This window comes from Mauremys mutica, chromosome 12, assembly GCF_020497125.1.
Source record: "Mauremys mutica isolate MM-2020 ecotype Southern chromosome 12, ASM2049712v1, whole genome shotgun sequence".
Lineage (NCBI taxonomy): Eukaryota > Metazoa > Chordata > Testudines > Geoemydidae > Mauremys > Mauremys mutica.
The window spans coordinates 79,421,902-79,441,932 of NC_059083.1; the positions used below are offsets into that span (position 1 = coordinate 79,421,902).

The 20,031-nt window shown below is 45.1% G+C and overlaps 2 protein-coding genes across 10 annotated transcripts; one reads left to right on the plus strand and one right to left on the minus strand.

Moving 5' to 3' along the window:
* Positions 1-370: 370 nt before the first annotated feature.
* Positions 371-12,259, minus strand: FAM104A (family with sequence similarity 104 member A). 6 transcript variants are annotated; one of them, XM_044981874.1, is made up of 4 exons: positions 12,234-12,259; positions 8,621-8,717; positions 3,267-3,329; positions 371-1,005 (listed from the first exon to the last, which is right to left on the minus strand). In XM_044981874.1, the coding sequence occupies exons 1-4, from the start codon at positions 12,242-12,244 to the stop codon at positions 778-780; spliced, it is 399 nt and encodes a 132-aa protein (XP_044837809.1). In that variant the 5' UTR covers positions 12,245-12,259; the 3' UTR covers positions 371-777. The 6 variants fall into 6 exon arrangements, with proteins under 6 accessions (XP_044837809.1, XP_044837807.1, XP_044837810.1 ...); XM_044981872.1 differs by lacking the exon at positions 12,234-12,259 and adding an exon at positions 11,771-12,104; XM_044981875.1 differs by lacking the exon at positions 12,234-12,259 and adding an exon at positions 9,188-9,384.
* Positions 12,180-20,017, plus strand: C12H17orf80 (chromosome 12 C17orf80 homolog). 4 transcript variants are annotated; one of them, XM_044981866.1, is made up of 6 exons: positions 12,226-12,306; positions 13,786-14,012; positions 14,915-16,507; positions 16,967-17,074; positions 17,260-17,376; positions 18,668-20,016. In XM_044981866.1, exons 3-6 carry the CDS (start codon positions 14,923-14,925, stop codon positions 18,694-18,696), a joined length of 1,839 nt encoding a protein of 612 aa, XP_044837801.1. In that variant the 5' UTR covers positions 12,226-12,306; positions 13,786-14,012; positions 14,915-14,922; the 3' UTR covers positions 18,697-20,016. The 4 variants fall into 4 exon arrangements, with proteins under 4 accessions (XP_044837802.1, XP_044837801.1, XP_044837804.1 ...); XM_044981867.1 differs by lacking the exon at positions 13,786-14,012 and having other exon boundaries at positions 12,180-12,306; XM_044981868.1 differs by lacking the exons at positions 12,226-12,306; positions 13,786-14,012 and adding an exon at positions 14,381-14,513 and having other exon boundaries at positions 18,668-20,017.
* The last annotated feature ends 14 nt before the right edge of the window (positions 20,018-20,031 follow it).

The following is a 20,031-nucleotide window of genomic DNA, read 5'->3' on the forward strand; positions in this document are numbered from 1 at the left end:
CATATAAACTCAACACCTTCTGGAGTGTTGAAACACAGTAAAAGGAAAGCTGCTATCATGTGGCATGGCATGGCATGCTTTCTGAACATAGCCAATGCTACCTGTCTCTCAAGTAGTTATATACTGAAGTTCTTTTCATAACTTAACCAGCTGAAATTCAAGCTTCTGCTTAGTTCCAGAGAAGGATTTTCTTGTCTTACTGCTGCATAAAAGATTAAACAAGGTAAAGTTTAGCATGCCTGCTAAGCTACGAGAAGTTTTCCAGTCTTCCAGTTATAGTAATCATGGGTGGTGCTTGTAACACTAGACATTTTCAGTGAATGTTCCTTTAACTACTCTCAACCTTTGCAAATAATACTTGACCATGGAAACTTGTTCACTAGTTTATTGAAATTAAAAAAGATTTATAAAACTGAAGATGGACGTTTGAAAGGACTTTACATAAAGCAACAGTTGCTAACAAACAGATTAGGCAGTCAATTGGAATTGGACTCATTATGCACGCCTATAATACAGATGTGGGTTCCTCAGACTCATCGTACATGTATTTGATACCAACCCCAAAAAATAATCCTATAAAAATTGCTTCAAAGCCCCTTTTGCATTGCAATAGTGCAGCAAACCACAAGTAAACAATTTCCTGTTAACCTGTTATTTCAAATATAGACTGAAAAGGCAACAGGCGTTTTGTGCAATTTCATTTTAACAAACTTTAAGTTGAAATATCAAATCTACACAGTGCTGTCCCTTCACAGAAGGCAAGGAACTGCTGGTTCATCATGTAGGCGGGCGTCCACGGTTCTGTAAGCTGTGAAAGTGTGCCTCCTTCAGGATCTGGTTGATGTGGAAGTAAGGACCTTGACTTAGTGCAGACTGCTCATGGAAGGATGGGGGGGTGATAGGACTGGATGCTGCAATTATCTGGTTTAAGCTGGTTTCTGGACCACTTCCTCTGTCAGGGCTGTTGATGCTACTGCAACTGCTGCTGCTATCACTGCTGGAGGACTATGAAACAAAGAGAAGGTTAACAGGAAGGTAACATTTAGATTTTTCTCCTATACATATTTACAAAGCTTGATTAAGAAATTTTTGTTCTCGTTACCTCCCTCCCAGAGTTTCATGGGTCACACACAGTCCGATGGACAAGTCAGGAAGTAAATACACTGAATGCCAAGAAGGCACATTCAGTTGCTTTAGTGACTGTCAGACCAATAAGAAATTTCAGGAAGCCCAGGTGATGTGCAATTGTGCCCACTAACCACTAGGGCTGTTTGACTCAACTTATTGGAAAACCACAGGTTAACAGTTCTTTAATCAGGTGCTCAGACTTCAACTGAATTTTAATAAAATTTTTGCTAAGAACTGGAAAAGCAAGAACGAGATTTTAGTAAATTTCATGCGTCTTTAGAGCTAGGTGAAAAGTTTCATAAAATTCCCCTTTCCCAAAATTTGGTTTGAAACAAGTTCAGAAAAGCTATGCATGTCACATGAAGTGAAATATGCAAAGTGACATGAAACTGAAAAAATTAATGCAACAGCGTACTTGGTATACTTGCAGCACATTTCCAAAATGTATTTACAAGTTAGATTTCAGTCCTGGTTCTTAGTTTTCCTGCAACATAATGCACTTCTCACTGCAGTATTGCAGTGAGAAACAGTTACCCAGATATCTATGTGTTAGCCTCAAGGCTACTAAGCAGCAAGCCACTAATTCACTTTCACATGCAGAAAGTAAGACAGAACTCATGATTTGGTTTGCATAGAAGGACAGTGTTTTTCTTTAACCAGATTAAAATGTGTATACGCTTTTAATGGTCATGACACCAATAAACTTGTCAGTATTCCACACAAAGCGTATTTTCTGTGTTTCAAGAAACATCAAGTGGTTTAGGCTAAACAAGTTTAAGGGCAGCCAGTATTTTCATGGATTTGCTTTAGTTGCAGTTAAACAGTTTCCTGTTTTGTTATGCTCGTGCATTGTTCACAATGCTTGAGACTCAGAAAGTGAAAATATCTAATTTGTCATCCACTGTGCATTAAACTCAGGTGAGCATTATAAATAGAGTAGACTTTAAATATTCTTTAATCTAAAAAGTACTGTTAGTAAATTTTAAAAAATTAACATTTGTAAAAAGTTTTTTGTCTGAAAGTGTCCCTTTACCTTGGCGTACATTACTTTGGCCAAAAGGAAGAGAAATGTTGGCAAATATCTACATATCCCTGTAACAAGTCCATCTTGTCCCCCAACCCTTAGTTTGATTATAAGGCCACTATAGATTTTGGTATGAGGTACCATCATACAACTAATGTTTGTACTATATAAATCAAGATTTGGCAGCCATTATATATATATATTTTGGTGGTGTACCATTTCTTTAGAACTGTCAGCAGCAATTTTAAGTCAAGCCCAATAAGATACACCTTTACCCAGATATAACGCGACCCGATATAACATTCATTCAGATATAACGCGGTAAAGCAGCGCTCCGGTGGGAGTGGGGCTGCGCGCTCCGGTGGATCAAAGCAAGTTCAATATAACACGGTTTCACCTATAACGCGGTAAGATTTTTTGGCTACCGAGAGCAGCGTTATATTGGGATAGAGGTGTACATCTAGTGTGTGTTTGTACTCAAGGAGATAGAACCTTGAAAAAGAATTTACTACTGAAGAACAGTACACACTGTAGGGTTTACTCCAAGATCTGGAGCAGTGCTTGCTCACAAATCTCAGACTGCAACAAAAGCCACTTACATAATCAGCCAGAATTATCCAGGCTCATCAGGTCACTATATAAATAAGTGTTTGACATGGACTATGACACCAAACTAGAAAGGCAGAGTGCATAACATTGATTTATACAATAGGTTATAACGATTCCACCGGAACAGCAGTGAATTCCACTTTGTTTTTTAGCCCAACTATAAATAGAAAAGCAAGAAAACAGCTGAGGCTGACAGAATTGTTGAGTCTGGACTATGGGCATCTGAAATCAGTGCAAGAGCACTGAGTGTTAGAATTAACCAGGTCAACTAAAAAGAAAGATTTCAAACTTACTCTATTAAGAATGCAATGATCAGTCAATGCTGTACAAGTGACTAGCTATTTTTTGTACAGGTATTATACAGAAGTTACACAAGAAGGGGGTGAGTGGTCACTAATCCACATTTGCCAAATCACCTTATTTTTCATAAACTACTTAATGCATAAAAAATAAACTGTGCACTTTTACACTCAGCAAGTTACGGCAGCCTTGGAGAGAAACCCACCGCACAGGACACTTTGTTTTCTTTTAGTCTGCTTTCCTTACAGTTTTTCGTTACAGGCACCTTCTGAAAATCAAGGTAAAAACTATGATCAGTACTTAGTAATAATCAATATTTAAATTTCAAGTCTTAACAGAACACAATTTTTAGGGCCATTAGTACTGACTGAAGATAGTTTCCAGTATCTAAAAGCATTCTAATTTTAACTGTTGTTAGGTGAAACTACGGCAGAGCGTGTGTCCTGGGACGTGTTTCCTACTGCTAAGGCTGTTGACAGGTCTCTCCAGGCGTCACACCATTCTCCATTTCTCTCTTTATTTTTTTTTTAAATCAGGTACAAAACTCACTAGAACGTGAAGCTCTTTGTTGCCCAAATCATATTGAAGACATCCCTTGTGATCAGGTGGTTGTGAATCAATTTCTTTATATACATGACCATACTTAGGCAAATAGCATCCCTTATAAGATCATTGCTGAAATCATAATAATTATCTACACAACAATAGATGGCTACCAAATGCAAGATCAAGGAGAAGTATCTGGAGAAGGGTTAAAAACATCTGCAATATTAAAGGGCATCTTCAAAATTCCTCTGTTATATCTACCCCACTTTATATATCAATACATATACCAAGTAGTGGTAAGGCTTCAGTTTGGCAACAATTATAGACCAGAACTCGAACACAACTGATCAGTTAAGTGTTTCAGCGTACTTTGCCGTTCTGTAATGGAGCGCCAAGCAATGCCTGAATCACAGAAACTGACGCATACAGCCATTTAGACCAGCGTTTCTCAAATGCGGACACCGTGGCCGCATATGGCCACCAGGAGCTTTTCATGCAGACACAGCCTCCTGGGTGATGAGGAGCAGTGGCCCTCCAGGGCCACTAGCAGGGGTTGGGCCCTACCCCACTCTGGGGCCACAGACATCAGAAGAATAAGCAGCCAGTGTGAGCTCCCCACCTTCCTGGGGGTGGTGGGGGTTGGCCTTCAGCCTAGGGGGCTTCGGGCTCTGGCCTTAGGCTCATGCCTCCACCACACACACACACCCCATCGCCTCCAGCCGCAGGTGTGGGCCCCAGGCTCCATCCGTCCCCATTGCCCCCCCACTTCCACTGTGTTCTCCGGCCCAAGGTTTCGGCCCTGCACTGTCCCCAGCCGTGCGGTGGCAGGTGCTGGCCCTGGGCTCACACCACCTCCCCAGCCCCCACTGCGTCCTCTGGCCCCCAGATCACAGCCCCATTCCCTGCTGCCTCCCTATCCGTCTCCCCATCCAGGGCTTCATTTGTCCCCTGGCTTGCCAGGGCTGAGTAAGTCTGTTATGAAAAGTGATATTTGTATGTTTGTTAATACCACTTTTCACAGAAACAGACTTACTAGCTAACTAGTCTAAAAACGCAAAAGAAATAACAAAAAGACAAGAACATGCAAAGCACCTTATTTGTTTCTATTCTGTTTAAGTCCAGTAAAGCATGGTTCTCAACCCAGGGTATGTGTACCCCTGGGGGTACCTCAACTCATCTAGATATTTGCTTAGTTTTACAACAGGCTATTAAAAGCACTAGCAAAGTCAGTACAAACTAAAATTTCATACAGACCATGACTTGTTTATACTGCTCTACATACTATACACTGAAATGAAAGTACAATATTTATATTCCAATTGATTTATTTTATAATTATATGGTAAAAAATGAGAAAGTCAACAACTTTTCAGTAACCATGTGCTATGACACTCTTGTATTTTATGTCTGATTTTGTAAGCAAGTAGTATAAATGAGGTGAAACTTGGGGATGCACAAGACAAATCAGACTCCTGAAAGGGGTACAGTAGTCTGGAAAGGTTGAGAGCCACTGCAGTAAAGAAGAGAGACAATGATACATTATTTTTATTGAGTCTGCAAAAAACCCCTACATCGGGATCAGCAACCTTTAGCACCCTGGCGGGCCGGGCTGGTTTGTTTACCTGCCGCATCTGCAGGTTCGGCCGATTGCAGCTCCCACTGGCCACGGTTCACCGTCCCAGGCCAATGGGGGCGGCGGGAAGCAGTATGGGCCGAGGGATGCCAAAAGGTTGCCGACCCCTGCCCTAAATAAATAAATTACAATGATTTGGACAGGTATATGCACTTATTTGTTTTTCCTAAAGTATTTTAGGAAAAATTGTCGGGGGGTCATCAGCAAGAATTGGTGGCCGCACTCCGAGACCACCAACATTTTTGTTGTGAGAATCCCTGATTGAGACCATCATTCACAGAGTCTTCTGAGACAAGTTTGGGAGTAGGACTAAGTAAATCATTTTGGGATCAGAATTAAGAGCTGCAGATATCACAGTAACATTTGTGGGAGCTAGCCTAGATGCAGTGCTTGGCAGAACCATGTTCAGATTCTCAGAGCAGTACTCCCAAAAAAAAAGAAAAAAAAAAAATCACACAACAGTAACCCACTCAGTTGATGGAGGAATATTTCTAAAATCCAGGGTGTCCCGTCCTCAGCCTGACTAACCAATGATAAGACCACTGTTAGGAAATAGGGTTAATGAAGAAAAAGATTATTCAGGAAGGAAAAGCATAAGTCGGCCAAAATAATGAAGATCCCCATTCTTCCTCAGGAGAAAAAAGTTCTTAGTACTCCTAAGAGCTGGGAGCTGCTGGAAGTGGCGTGGGCTGAGGGACCTACTGGCCACCACTTCCAGCAACTCCCATTGGCCTGCAGTGGCGAACCGCGGCCAGTGGGAGCCGCGATTGGCTGGACCTGCGGACCGGACAGGTAAACAAACCGGCTTGGCCTGCCAGGGGCTTTCCCTACACAAGCGGCGGCCCCAGTCTGAGAACCACTGTACTAGTAGGTATAATCAAATAGATAAGATTTTCAAATTGACAACATCCCTTTAAGTAAATCAAGCTCTGTATGATGATTGGAAGACAGAAGTTAGCTGTGTCTTCAAACTGAAGGCAGGAGAGAAGTAGTCAGAATTATTAGTTACAATTTCACTGAAATACTTTGAGTGCATGCACACAGAGAAAATGCACTCCCCTACCCTCCATTCTTCCCAAGTTTAGAGTTACAACTCCCCTTTGCCCCAAATTCAGCAGCCTGGAACTGTTCTGAAATTCTATCAAGCAGAGGTTGCCTTGTTTTCATGGTGATTTGTCAGTTACAAAGCAGAGATGTTACATATAGTCAGCACTCTCAAAGCGATATAAATTAGAAGTATGTTCATGCACCATAAGCAGAAGATTCAATTTCACAACTTGGCATGGGAAGTCTGTAGAGAGATACTGGAATAACAATCTAACAATATCTTTGTGAGACCAGAAGAAAGGGACAGAAAAGCCTGAAAATTAGGCTCTTGAATAAACTGCATGCAACAGTGACACAAACTGTGATGTTTAGTTCATATGGGCAGAGGTATTTTTAACTCTACTGCCAAAGCTGCAAAGACTTGAAGTTGCCATTTCACACAAACACCTGCATTGCAATATTAGATTCAACAGTTTGATTTCACTGGCAGGTAGAGAATCCACTCAAGGCTCATGCCTACGCTGTCTGTTTGCAGACAATTCTTAGAATCATAGCAGTTAGCGATAGCAAAGCTTTATTACGTCATCTACTCTCTCCCTCTGCATGTATACAAGATTATTCCCATCTATGTTTTTACTGCTTTGTCCAGTCTAATGTTAAGTGTTTATATGACAAGCAAAGGTGCTTCAGCCACTCAATTATCCCTCCCCCCAATATTTTTAATTTCATTGTTCCTAGTTCGAACCCTTGCTACGCATTAAATTCTTCCTCCTCCCTCCATAAAGTCTGGTTCACCCGTAGCTGCTTGACACCCCCGGAGAGATGTTTCTATTGGATAAGTGATTCAATGTCAAATGGAAAGCAGATGTTTCGTGTACTGCTGTTATACCCAAGAACCAAAGGGCAACCTCATCCCAGGAAGTCTTACTTCCAGAGAAAAGATAATCAAGGAAGCCACGGGTTTTCAGATGAACAGCTTGATTGTAGGGAAAAAGTTTAACAAAGTCATGGTCTGTCACACCAGCCACTCCTTTAAGCAGCAAGCCTTGTCCATCAGTTTAAAATTAAATAGTTTAAAACTATGACAATAAAATAAAGAGTATTTTGCTTAAAATAATGTAGCACACAACTTTTTGTATAGCCAAAATACAGTGCCAAGGCTAACAGCTTATACTAATTGAAATGTGTACCAAGCCTCTTTTTTGCACACCTTTCCCTGTTCATTTGCAGTAGAAAATTACTGCAATTCAGAAATACGTCCACTAACTTCTCAGTGTCAACATATACAATGATTTAGGCAGCACTGGACACTAGTAGCACAGTTTGGGAATAAACTGTGGAAATAAGTCTCAAAGCTAGAAAGACAGTACTTTGCCCTTGCATAGCACCTTCTTTGTGCGGATCTCAAAGTGCTGTGAAAGCAGCTAATTTAGGATGTGACCCAATACCCACTGAAATCAATGGAAGCCTTTCCATTGACTTCAATGGGCATTGTGACCTCAATATTCACACTACCCCTGTGAGTTAGGCAACTATTAACAATGTTTTACTGATGGGGAAAACTGAGGAACAGAAAGGTTAAGAAGTTACCCAATGTCACACAAAAAACACATGGCAGAGGTAGGAGAATCCAGCAAGCTAAAGTCCAAGTCCCATATTAACCACTAAACTCTCAAAAAACTGAAATACTTGGCATCAATATAGTGCTTTGCACACATTAAATGAGCACTACTGCTTACTAAGGAGCACTGTGTACCACAACACTTACTGGTCTCATAGAACCATTAGCATAGGGAAGAGTGCTCATTAATTCTATCACTTTTCAATCATTTGTTACTAACAAGTATTTAAAAAAGAGAAAAGGCTAAATTCGTAAGTAATGTGTACAGCCAGACAAAGCAACCACACGTTCTTGTTACTGAAGCCTTCCATTTGTCATCTTCCCGATTGTGTTACATCTAATTTCAGACTGTAAACTCTCTGGGGGCAGAAATGTCTTTTCTAGCTGTAAAGTGCTTAGCATACTTTGAAAATATATTTTTGCACAGCATCCAATTAAAGTAAATTAGTAGTTATAAAACACAAAACCATTTAAATGAAAAATAGTCAATTGCAATGGAAAACATGCTGATTTCCAAATTGTGTTAACAGAATTCAATACTTGAAGTGCAATTTTGTGCCAAGCCTCAGAATTTTATATACAAAATATGTAATAAAAAAAACTACTAAGTTTTACTTAGCTGTTCTCCATAAATGTGATTATACACATTGCAGTCATTATTCCGGCTTAGAAAAGTAAGTGAAATATGGAATCTAATTGGAAAACATTTCACCTCAGTATCCCAAGAGTCCTGAAGGACAGCATTTCTGGTACTACGCTTTGTCTGTGGGATGTGGCCATCTTCTTCACTGCCATTCCGTCTCCTCTTCCTAAAGAAATTTATGAGAAAAGAGTAAAAAAAGTTAATGGCCCATTCACAATTTATATTATCTCATTTTGTAGTCAACCCCACGAATCTGTGACTGAACAAGCAGCAAAAGCCATACACTATAACAACTTATTTGATTCCACAAGAACCCAACAACTGCTTATGATTTTTCATATTTTGCCTCAACTGCTCACCACAGAGTACTGGGAAATACATCTCCCTCTCTATGTAACCAGTTGGAAGTTTTCAAGGCAGTCCAGGAGATCTGGACTCATCTTCCATTAAAATGAGAGAAAAATGTTTAAATTCTCTAGACTGCTTTGAAAGTCTAAGCCATACATATGAGACACTTATCTAATACTCAGACATTTCTAAACAATAAGCCAGGTGTTTCTGAATGACATCTCACTAGAAGGAAAGCAGCAAGGAAAAGGATGGGGGTGACCAAGTTTTCAGTAGCTACCCAATTACATTCATCTTGCTTATATAGATCCTGCAGTTAGACACCCATGACGACTTGCTTTATTCTCTCAACTCTGACAGCATTTGACATTAAATAAGGTTCCTGGTCAACATTTCTTTAAACACTGAATGAAAGCATCCCAAGTGAGGCTTTGAAAATCACAACATTAAAGACCAGTCCTGTTAGTCTCTCACTGTTTGGGATGGTTTTGCCATCCTCTTATGACATCATTGTTGCTTCATATTATGAAGACAAAACATAACAGCAACCAAGAGGTATTTAACATTTTAGAGATGCTGTCATCTCTTTATAAATTGGCAAAACCTTAACACTAGTGGCACATAACCCTTTCCCGTCATTTTTACAATGATGACAATGATGGTAGTCAGAATCAGAGCCCCAACATGCTGGGTGTTGTACAATAGCTAGACAAAGCTATTCTAGCTTCTGGAAAACAATACACACCACATGATGGGCTTAAACAAAGCACTTATATTGGAATTTGTCTACAAGGACAGAATTAATATGAAAGCCAAGTTATTTGGTCAGTGCCTTCTGGATAACAAAATAATAGTGCAGCATTTATTTGTATTTTTGTGGCACGTAAGAGCCCCCAGTAATGGAGCAGGAAGCCACTCTGCTACATGCTGTGCAAACAGAACAGAGATAGAACATAAGCTCTTTGGGGCAGGGATTGCGTACAAGACAAGAGATAGATACAGATGAACTGACGTGGGTGTAAAGGAAGCCATGGAAAAACACTGATCAGCATGATATGATGTGGTTTCAGCACACCAGCAGCCTAACTCTTGTCAAGTTTTCTGTAGCACTGTGGCAAAGGAAAGTTTTGAGGAGGGATCTGGAGGAGGATAATGAGGTTGCTTTATGGATGTTTATGAGGAACTCCTCCCAAATATGAGAGGCAGCATGGGAGAAAGGTGCTAACACATGGGTGATACAGGCTGGCATTGAGAGCCAATCGGAGGTGGGAGTCGACGTTATTATACTGAGAGAGGATAGGTAGAGTGGGACTGTGTAGTGCAGGGCCTTGAAAGTAAAAGACAAGCAGCTTCTTTGATATGATCAAGAAGAGGGAGCAAGTTGAGAAGAAATACATGATCAAGGTGATGGGCTAGGAAAGTGTTCTTCGTAGCACTATTCTGAAAGGATACGAGCAGGGGGCAGATTGCATTTGTCAAGGCCAGAGGAAAGGATGTTGCAGTCATTGAGATGCAAGAGAGGCTGAGAGCCTGGACAAGATTTTTAGCTGTTTAGATGGATACAAAAGACCATATCTTAGAGATGTTATGTGGAAGGAATCTGCAAGATTTAGACAGTCTGGATGTGAGGACCTAGAGAGAGGCCTGGAGCGAGGATGACAACCAGGTTATAGGCAGGATGGTTTTGTTATCCATAGTGAGCAAGCAAGCAAAGACATAGTGGAAAGGGCTGGAAGAAGGGGGAATGATTAAGAGCTGTTTCAGCCATGTTGAGCTGATCACTAGACATTCACTAGCTGTCAGATAGAGGCTGTGTAATGGTACCCTGCCCCCAGGCCCTGCTGTGAACTCCCCCACCCTTATGCTGCCCACCTAGGTTATGTCTATATTGCAGTCAGACACCTGCAGCTGGCCTGTCTTAGCTGATTCAGGCTCCTGGGGCTAAAAGGCTGTTTAATTGCTGTGTAGACATTTAGCTTTGGGCTGGACCAAGTGAGGTGGGAGGGCCCCCAAGCTCAGGATGCAGGCTGAGCCCTAGCACCTACACAGCAATTAAACAACTCCTTCCTCTGAGCCCACAAGCCTGAGTCAGCGAGCCCAGACCTGCTGCAGGCTTGCTGTATCTGACTGCAGTGTAGACATACCCTAGGTGGGCAGTGTAAGGGGAGGGGCGGGGGGGAGTTCACAGCAAGGATTGGGGCAGTGTAAGGACACAGTCTTTCAATGTGCCCCCTCCCCATTGCCGTGATATCATCAGCTCTTCCCTCCCCCATACAGTCCTCCTCCCCCTTGTGCTGCTCAGAGACCCCCCTTTAGAACCTTCCCCCAGACCCTCCCCCATGCAGTCCTGCCCCCCTCGCGCTGCTCAGGGAGCCCCCCCCATCCCCTCCCCCTCACACTGCCCAGGGAGCTCCGCCTCCCTCCCCACAGTCCTGTCCCCCTCACACCGCCCAGGGAGACCCCCCCCCCCTTGGACCTTCCCCCAGCCCCTCCCCCATACAGTCCCTTCCCCCTTTCGCGCTGCCCAGGGAGCCCCCCCTTGGAACCAGCCCCTCGCCCATGCAGCCCTGCCCCCCCTCGCGCTGCCCAGGGAGCCCCCCCTTGGAACCAGCCCCTCCCCCATGCAGCCCTTCCCCCTTTCGTGCTGCCCAGGGAGCCCCCCCCTTGGACCCAGCCCCTCCCCCATGCAGCCCTGCCCCCCCTCGCGCTGCCCAGGGAGCCCCCCCTTGGAACCAGCCCCTCCCCCACACAGCCCTGCCCCCCCTCGCGCTGCCCAGGGAGCCCCCCCTTGGAACCAGCCCCTCCCCCGCTCGCGCTGCCCAGGGAGCCCCCCGCCCCGCTACCTCAGCCCGAGGCCGCCCCCTCGCTCACCTCTGTCGCGCTCCCCGCTCGCTCGGCAGCGGCTGCCGGCAGCTCATGGCGGGGCTCCGGGGGGGGCTGGGCTCAGAGGCGGGGGGGGTGTCTCCGGCCGCAGCCCAGACCACGGCCCCGTTGCCAAGACTGAGCCCCCGGCCCTCCTCAGCTCTCACAGCCGCTTCCGGCGTCTCCGCCTCCTACGCAGGCGCACTAGCCATACCCAACCCCCTTCTCCCCCGCCCAGCTTTCCTCTGCGCAGGCGCACTGCCCACAGCCGGCTCTCTAGAGTCCTCCCCGCAGGCGCACTGTCCCATCCTCTCGGCACTGCCCTGCCCGCGCAGGCGCGAGCACCAGCGCTCTCCCGTCCTGCGTAGACGCACTGACCACGCCCCCACTGCTCTACGCAGCATTTCCGTATTGCGCATGCGCGTTGTCTACGTGCTGCTTTTATGCGCATGACTTAAGGCCGTCTACCGACCTGGTGCTCATGCGTATTCACCACAGCTGGTTCCTGAGGCTTCTGCGCATGCGCCTCACCTCCACCTAGACGGGTAGGTGACCACTGTCTTGCCTGTCCGGAAATGTTATTTTTATTGAATCGTAGCTGAGCGTTGCGGGCGGGAATCTGGCTGCTCACAGGGAGTCAGCCAGGCTGGTACAGTAGCACAGCGTCAGAAAATGGCATTTAGTGTCAGGCAGGGATGACGTCACCCCGCGGAGGGGAGGGGAGGGGTCAGCACAGCAGCGGAATGGGGCGGGAGGTTAATGTCTGTGAGGTCCCCGCAGGGCTTGTGCTGGATCCGCTGTCAACAACAGCTTTATTGACACCTTCAGTGCAAACAGCCCCCCCATGGGCCCCCTTCAACAACAGCTTTATTGACACCTTCAGTGCAAACAGCCCCCCCATGGGTCCCCCTTCAACAACAGCTTTATCTGAAGAAGTGGGTATTCACCCACAAAAGCTCATGCTGCAAAACGTCTGTTAGTCTATAAGGTGCCACAGGATTCTTTGCTGCTTTAACAGCTTTATTGACACCTTCAGTGCAAACAGCTCCCCCATGGGCCCCCTTCAACAACAGCTTTATTGACACGGTCAGGCAAGCAGCCCCCCTCTCCCATGGATCAGGGTCTCCCTTTAACATCAGCTTTATTAACATGCCTAGGAGTCCTGTGTCACCAATAGCTTTAATCTGTTTCTTTTAGAGGTTCCTAAAAGGGAGGGGAGGGATAGCTCAGTGGTTTGAGCATTGACCTGCTAAACCCAGGGTTGTGAGTTCAATCCTTCAGGGGGCCACTTAGGGATCAGGGGCAAAAATCAGTACATGGTCCTGCTAGTGATGGCAGGGGGCTGGATTCAATGACCTTTCAGGGTCCCTTCCAGTTCTGTGAGGTAGGTATATCTCTATATATTCTATTCTATTTCTCCTGGTGCCCATCACCCACATCTCTGGGCATCTCCCATGTGAGATTTGAGACTGGCAAATGAGATAACTGCAGGGGTAGATATTGTCACTACTCTTCCCTGGGGAGGAACTCAAATCAGCAGGATATGGTCCTGCCTCCCCTTCTTGTCCTATTTTTTCACACTGAAAAGCTGGTCACTACCAGAAGGCCTAGGTTCAGCAGCAGCTTTCAGAGTTACCCAACTCATGATTGTATCACACAGTGTGGTATTTTGTTGTTTTGCTTAAAGCCCCAGCTCCTGAAATCATGATACTCTCAGCTTTCATTTAAAAAACAAAAATATGTTTCTAGCTCTCTCTGTTGCAGAGAAAAGCTGGAATCCCGCCCCCCCAGCTCAAAACCCAGAAGGCAAATTAAAAAAAAAATCAACCACCCACCTCCCAACCCCAAAAATGTATTCTTTTTAAAATCTCATAATTTTTAGGCCAATCTCATAATGTGTGGGGGGAGGGGTTTGGAGGGGCTCAAGATTTTTGAGCTCTTGTGGTTTCGTTTGTAACACTGATGCTGCGAGCATCACAACAGAGTCAGAACTAGCCCCTTGTTTCTGTCATGTCATGTGACAGGGTCAAGCAAGCTTCAACAAGAGCTTTATTAACACCACCACCTAAGACTGAGCAGAGCACCTCTCAGAGCCCGGGGAAGAGGATGGAGCAGCCAGCCACCACTATAGAAGGGCTTGTGTTTCTCCTATGAAATGCTGTTGCTTGCTGTAGCCTAAAGGCTCCTGGAGAGGGGGCTGGAACTAAAGCTGCCCCCATATGCCACATCCCCCTGTGTCCCCACTGAGCAGGTAGGAATGGGAGCAGCTGGTCCTGCTGCAGGAGGAGGTGGGATATTATTGGAGCAGGGAGCTGCTTTCGCAGGCATGTAAGGGGAGGGAGAGAGTTCAGGCAGGAAGTTGTGTACTGCTCTCAGAGCGACTGTCACTGTGACAGAAGGCTGGAGAAGGGAGCTGTTCTTTTTATTTTCACATCTGGCTCACAGACAGATCAGGCAGCACTTTGAGCCCCGCTTTCTTCTCCCCACTGCTCCCAGTGTGTTTATCATTGCACGGGGCTTAGGAGTCAGGCAAACGTTGCTGCTTTTTTACTTTGAGGTTTTGTGCCTCTAACTGCTTGAGGAGGGAAAACAACACTTCAGCAGGAGCCCTCGGTCATTGCAAAACTCAATCTCCTTCCACCAGGGTTGAGGGTTTTTATTTTTTTTAGAAGGTGCAGAAATGGCAGCATGAATGAGTGATCCTGCTCAGGAACCCCTACCATCAAAAGTGGAAAGCTCACCCATAGCTGAGGCAAGGATCAATCATTCAAGGTTTAATGCAGGATGTAGGCAAGAGCTGTGCCTAATTAAGGACATGTTTTATGCATGTGACCCTGGCAAGTTGCATTCCTGTACGAGTCTTGCAATTTTGGCCAGTCTAGGGCTTCCTCTACCTTTGTACCTCAATCTCACGCAGCCACTGTCTTATTTTTACTTGGGAGTGTTTTTTCCCCTTAACAGTGTGTGCTTTCCTTTCTACTTACCTTGTCATACTAGACAACAGGATAAAATGTAACTTCCTCATGCTAACTAGTCCCTCATTTCCACTCCTGCCTACCTTTCCTGAGCAGCATCTCACTAGAATTCCTATCACAGAATCTCTTCTTCCGATGACACATGCTAGTAGATAATGCTTTTTATTTTCCTTTCTAGACAGAAAGATGGCAGGTGCCCCCCCAGGAATGGAACTGTGCCCCTATTGTAGGAAGCCATTTAAACGACTGAAGTCCCACTTGCCACACTGTAAGATGGCAGGAGACACGAAAACTGCTTTTGACTTAGGCAAGGTGGCCTCTCTTGACTTGAAAGCGTCTCAGTCCAAGCCAGTTAGACTCCTGGCCACTGAGAAGAAAAGAGGACAAAGCAAAGAGAAGATCACAACCCCAGACATTAGCTCAGAAAGAGAAAGTAAGAAAAAATCCTTTGACACAATAGGGAACAAAGTAGAAAGCAAATTAAACCCCTTACAAATAGGGGGTACTGCTGGATCAGAAATAGCCAGCAACTTGCCTGCAGAAAAGCCAGGTAAAAATACAAAGCGGCAAAGTAAACTGACTTCTGAAAAGACACACAAAGATGAAGGAATGACAATAGTTCAGGAAGAGGCCAGAATGCACATGAATGCAGCAGAGGAGAGGACTTCAAAAGCAAAGCATGCAAAGCAGTTACCCACCAAACAGAAAAGCAGAAGTAAAAATACTTCTCATGATGAGAATTCAGCACCTGGTGGCATTTTGGAGCTTTCTCCTTTGAATAAGGATGGAAAATCTGCTTCAAAGTTTCCTTTGAATGACCCAATAAGATCTGCAAAACAGAAACAAAGGAAGGTAGGGTCTTCAGCACAGGAGGTGGCTGGTTCTCTGGATTTACCCACTTGTGATCTTGAAAGTATTCCCAGGGCGGCTCTTGAGGGAGTGAAAATAGTTATTGAGAAACACCGTGTCAAAGTGCTAAGAGGTAGGAATGAATCCAAAATTCAGGGCACCCTGGCAGACAGTGCTACCACAGGTAATTGTACGACCCAGGGATGGTATCTGGAAATGCTGACTCCAGACTGCTCTGAAAACCATGCAGACACAGTCCAGTCTGACCACCGGAAGAATGTGAACATTATGGGAGCCATGAACACAAATGCTTTTAGCCTGGAGGTTGCAGAAAGTGATACCTTGAGTGGAGAGCGAGAAAAAGGCAATAGTTTAACTGCAACTGGAATGCATGTACTCAGCGATCCTGGGAAGGCTGACTGCGGAAAGAGCCCTCATGGCCTCATTCCGCTGGACAGAGTGGCTAAAAATGAGACAGAAGAGAAGCAGTTTTACTTAAATGGTGATGTGGATTCTAAGGCCTCTTTCTCTGCTTCCCTCGCTGAGAAGCCCCACCAGTCAGTGAGAGAGACGTTCAGAGGAGCCAGTGAAGGAATAGCCAGAAACTACCTAGCCTGTGCGCAACAGCTTCTGGTGGATGAAAAGCAGATTGCCTTACTTTCTGAGTCTGTTCTGAATACAGGGAGAAGAGACAGCGAGCTGGCTTGGAAACAACACTTGTGCTACACCTCTGAAAACCAGCCTCCTTGTCTGTTCCAATCTTCTGGCAGGAACATACAGGCGAGATCCATTGGACTGGAGTGGTTTCCAGAATTGTATCCTAATTATCAGAGGCTGAGCATGTTTCCAGGGAGACCTCTCCAGGGGGATGCGGAGATCAAGATGAAGAAGATAGGGCCTGGTTTCTTGGAAGGACCGCAAGGTAAAAGGAGGCTTTCAATCATCACTTTTGAGATGTACTGCATAGCGACCACTGATGGGCTACATCCATTATATAAAATCCGGATTTGGGGAGGGGGCTTATTGGGTGACTGTTCTTTAAGCGAGCACTCATTTATGAGGTGTCACATGGGACCGTAACTGCATTCACTAGGAATAGCATGGCTTTCTATGGAAAAGCAAGGTTGCTTCCCTCAACCTGGGCATTGTTTTTCCTAGACAGGAGACACCTCAGTGCAGCATAAGATCTCTCCAGTCCAGGGGGAAGGGTTGTATGTTTTTCCTCCCCAAAAGTGGCAGGGAAAGCCCCACTGTTGGAATCATGTTGAACTATGCTAGAGAACAGTCCGTGTGTAGAGTACAGTCTGCAGACCATGGTGTGTGTGGGCAAAATACTCAGCCCTGTTTTCCCACCTCCGACTTTTGTGACTCTGTTTTGTAGCTCCCCTCGTAGAAAGATGTCTGATGGATGTAAAGCTCAGGGAGCTGCCTGCCTGGCTGGCGGCTTGTGATTTCTCTCCAAAGGGACTGCTCGGAGCAGTGCAGAAAGGTGAGCTTCTTGTCTGGAGCAGTACGTTGATGTGAGAGACAAGAGGAGTTATTTGGCATGAGTTATCTTCATGTAAAAGGAAGTGGCTTGGTAGACTACTGTAATTTTAAAAGCCAAGTGGTTGGATCAATCAGCCCTAATTTGAGATGAATAACCAAGCTGGCTCTGTGTTTCTATTTCAACAGCCTGGAGCAGTTACTACAACAAATACATCGACGTAAAGAAGGGTGGAGCTGCTGGGATCTCCATGCTGTTGGCTGGATATTGCATCCTCAGCTATGGCTGGAGATATGAGCATCTGAGTAAGGTTTTCTTCTTGGCGTTTGTCTCTTCCAAGCAAATCCTCCTTTCGTTTTAGAGCAAAAAAAAAAAAATCTCTTCATTAGTCAAGTGATTTCAGGGTTATAAACACTAATATTGGAGCTCTCTGTCAGGGAACTGACTAGGAGCTGACTAGAGTTATCCATTATTTATGCATTGTAAAGCCTTCTGGAGGAAAGCAGAAGCTGACATGGTGGTGAACATTAGCCCAGGCTGGTTGGTGGCTTCATGCCCTGTGATTAATCCCCTGCACAGCAGGAACCGGGCATGCTACAGAGGCAGTGGTCTCATTCCCCAGCTGGTGGAAGGGAATACCCTACGTTACTCAACTCAGAGACAGTTGGTCTATGAAGGGAGTGATGGGCTCTGAAGAAAGTGATAACTATTCCTACCCTGTCCAGAAGGCTGGTGACTATAGTGCTGGCTAGAGGGATTGAGAACATACTGCATTCCCTTCCCCCTTGGGAAATAAATCCTGCATGCTCTCCTGTTTCATTTAGTTTCTAGAGCAGGGCTTTCCTCACACTGCTGAATTTAAGCAACTTCCTATCATGCAACTGTTTTTGAGAGAGCTGCTGTAGGACTCTGAGTTAAAGGTTAACATTTGTAAAACACTTTGAAGACAAAAAGCATTACGTCATTTAGAAACGTAATTTCCAGCTGTCGTCCCCTTTCAGTCATACAGCTCTTGTCAAAAAGGCCAGTGCCATGCTGCATACTCAAGCACCTTCCAGTGCTGCATTGAACAACGCGACTACATGGCTGTCACATGCTTGTTCTCTCACTCTCTTCCCCGGGGGAGAAGCATGTGCAGTGAAGTGTCTTGTTTTGGTAGGACAATGGGGGGCTTTAATATACGCGTGGCTGTGTATTTATGTTGGGGAAAGCACAAAGAAGTGTGCCTTGCACTTGTGCTTGGCACATACACAGATACATGGAAACATCTAACCAGTTGAGCTTGACGAGCAGCAATACTCTTATTGCTACTAGCTGGATTTAATTAGGATTTAAACCTCTTCATTCCTGCCACTGTGTTCTCTTCCCTTCCTCCTTGAACTGCCATGCCAGACAGTTGAAGCATGATAGAGTCAACCTGCAGGAGACAATTATGGTAAACCAAAAAGATCAGTTAAACCGCACTCCAATAAAGCAGCTTAGACATTTATGGTCCTTTGAATCTAGGAGAACTTTAAACACTACCAGAGCAACATTACTATTTTTCACCAGGGGTAAATACTGTAGCATTAACTTTGTATTTCTTGCTCTGTAAAGAACAAGATCGCTGGCGCAGGTATCACTGAGGAAGGCACAAGGGCATTCAAGGACCAGAGAAAGAAAATACTGGACTGCTGCATGAGAATCAGGCATGGATCGCACGATCTGCATTCGAACACAACACAAGGGATTGCAGGACAGCTCTCTCATCTGTTAGAATCAATTACATTAATTTATTGCTAAAGGGTATGCCTTTTATTTACCCTCCCATATCATGTACTATTAGCCAGAGGGGGTAGGGGCACATTCTGCATAGACTGACAGTTTCCTTAGAGCACTAGCAGGAAATTTGACTTGATGGTTAGTATCTAAGCAGCAAGAACTGGATTATAGGTCAGAAACTGGAGGATCAAACCCCAATATCTACTGCTTTTAGCCCATATCAAACCTGAATCTGGTTCTGTATGTTCCAGGCCCATGAGAACGTCTCATAGGGGGGTGGGGGGACTACAGGCTCTTGCTTCCCAGATGTTTTAAATTGAATTGCAGGTTCTGGTTTGAATATTTGGCAGAGGATCCTGGCCAATAAGAGGAAGAGCAGTAGTTTGGAGGGACTAGCTGCTCCCATCCCCCAACTCAATTGTAAAGCTAGGATGGTTCAAGGGGCCTGTTATGGCTGCTTGGAGGGAAGTATTATAACCCCTGGTCGCAGTCCATGCCCCACATCTCATGGCTGCAGAGCAGCGTTAAGCAAGGCATGCTGCTTGGCACTGGGTTGCGTGAAAGTGTAAGGCCCGAACTTCACGCTCGGCAAAGCCTGGCTTGTTTAAGGATATGGATGTTGGCTAGTCAAGCGCTGTACAAGCTAAGACAGATCTGGGCTGGAGAGTTACAAACCGGTGGTTTGACAGTGTAGAAGTCATGGTAGGAAAGAGCCATTCTCCACCTCACTTCACACACCCCGTGCAACACAGAGGTGGCATCCACACAGCCCTGTCCCTCCTTTGTACACAACATGTTGGCCTGCTTCAGTAATGACCTTGAAAGAGGCACTAAAGCAAAGCAGGACTAACATTAGCACTGCAGCATCCTAGTGCTGGCGGAGGACAAGCCATAGCATTCGCTATTTAGGCTGCCCTTGGGGTAGAACATCACCCCGCGAGAACAAACAAGAGCGAGTGATTGGAATAGTGGTGATTCTAGCCTCCTTGAGCGGGCTAAAATTTTGTTTCCTCTCCAGGACAGAGGGATTTTAAAAATGTAATGCAATCATGAGCGGTAGAAGAACTGTTGGCAAAAAGCTTTATTACAAATAAGTTACAGAAGCATTCAAAAAAACTCCTCTTTGGAAGCAGAACAAGAGTAAAACCACATTTCACCAAGAAATGACTGTCCCCCTGCAATAAATCTCCTGTGTGTTT

Bases quoted from the DNA above. Each gene is read 5' to 3' on its own strand.
- C12H17orf80 (XM_044981867.1), top strand. From the start codon at position 14,923: ATGGCAGGTGCCCCCCCAGGAATGGAACTGTGCCCCTATTGTAGGAAG. The intron at 17,075-17,259 runs GTGAGCTTCTTG...CTATTTCAACAG, and splicing joins GCTCGGAGCAGTGCAGAAAG to CCTGGAGCAGTTACTACAAC. The intron at 17,377-18,667 runs GTAAGGTTTTCT...TGCTCTGTAAAG, and splicing joins CTGGAGATATGAGCATCTGA to AACAAGATCGCTGGCGCAGG.
- FAM104A (XM_044981872.1), bottom strand. From the start codon at position 11,817: ATGAGCTGCCGGCAGCCGCTGCCGAGCGAGCGGGGAGCGCGACAGAG. The intron at 8,718-11,770 runs GTGAGCGAGGGG...AAATTTCTTTAG, and splicing joins GAGCGGGGAGCGCGACAGAG to GAAGAGGAGACGGAATGGCA. The intron at 1,006-3,266 runs GTGGGTTTCTCT...TTTGTTTCATAG, and splicing joins AAAACAAAGTGTCCTGTGCG to TCCTCCAGCAGTGATAGCAG.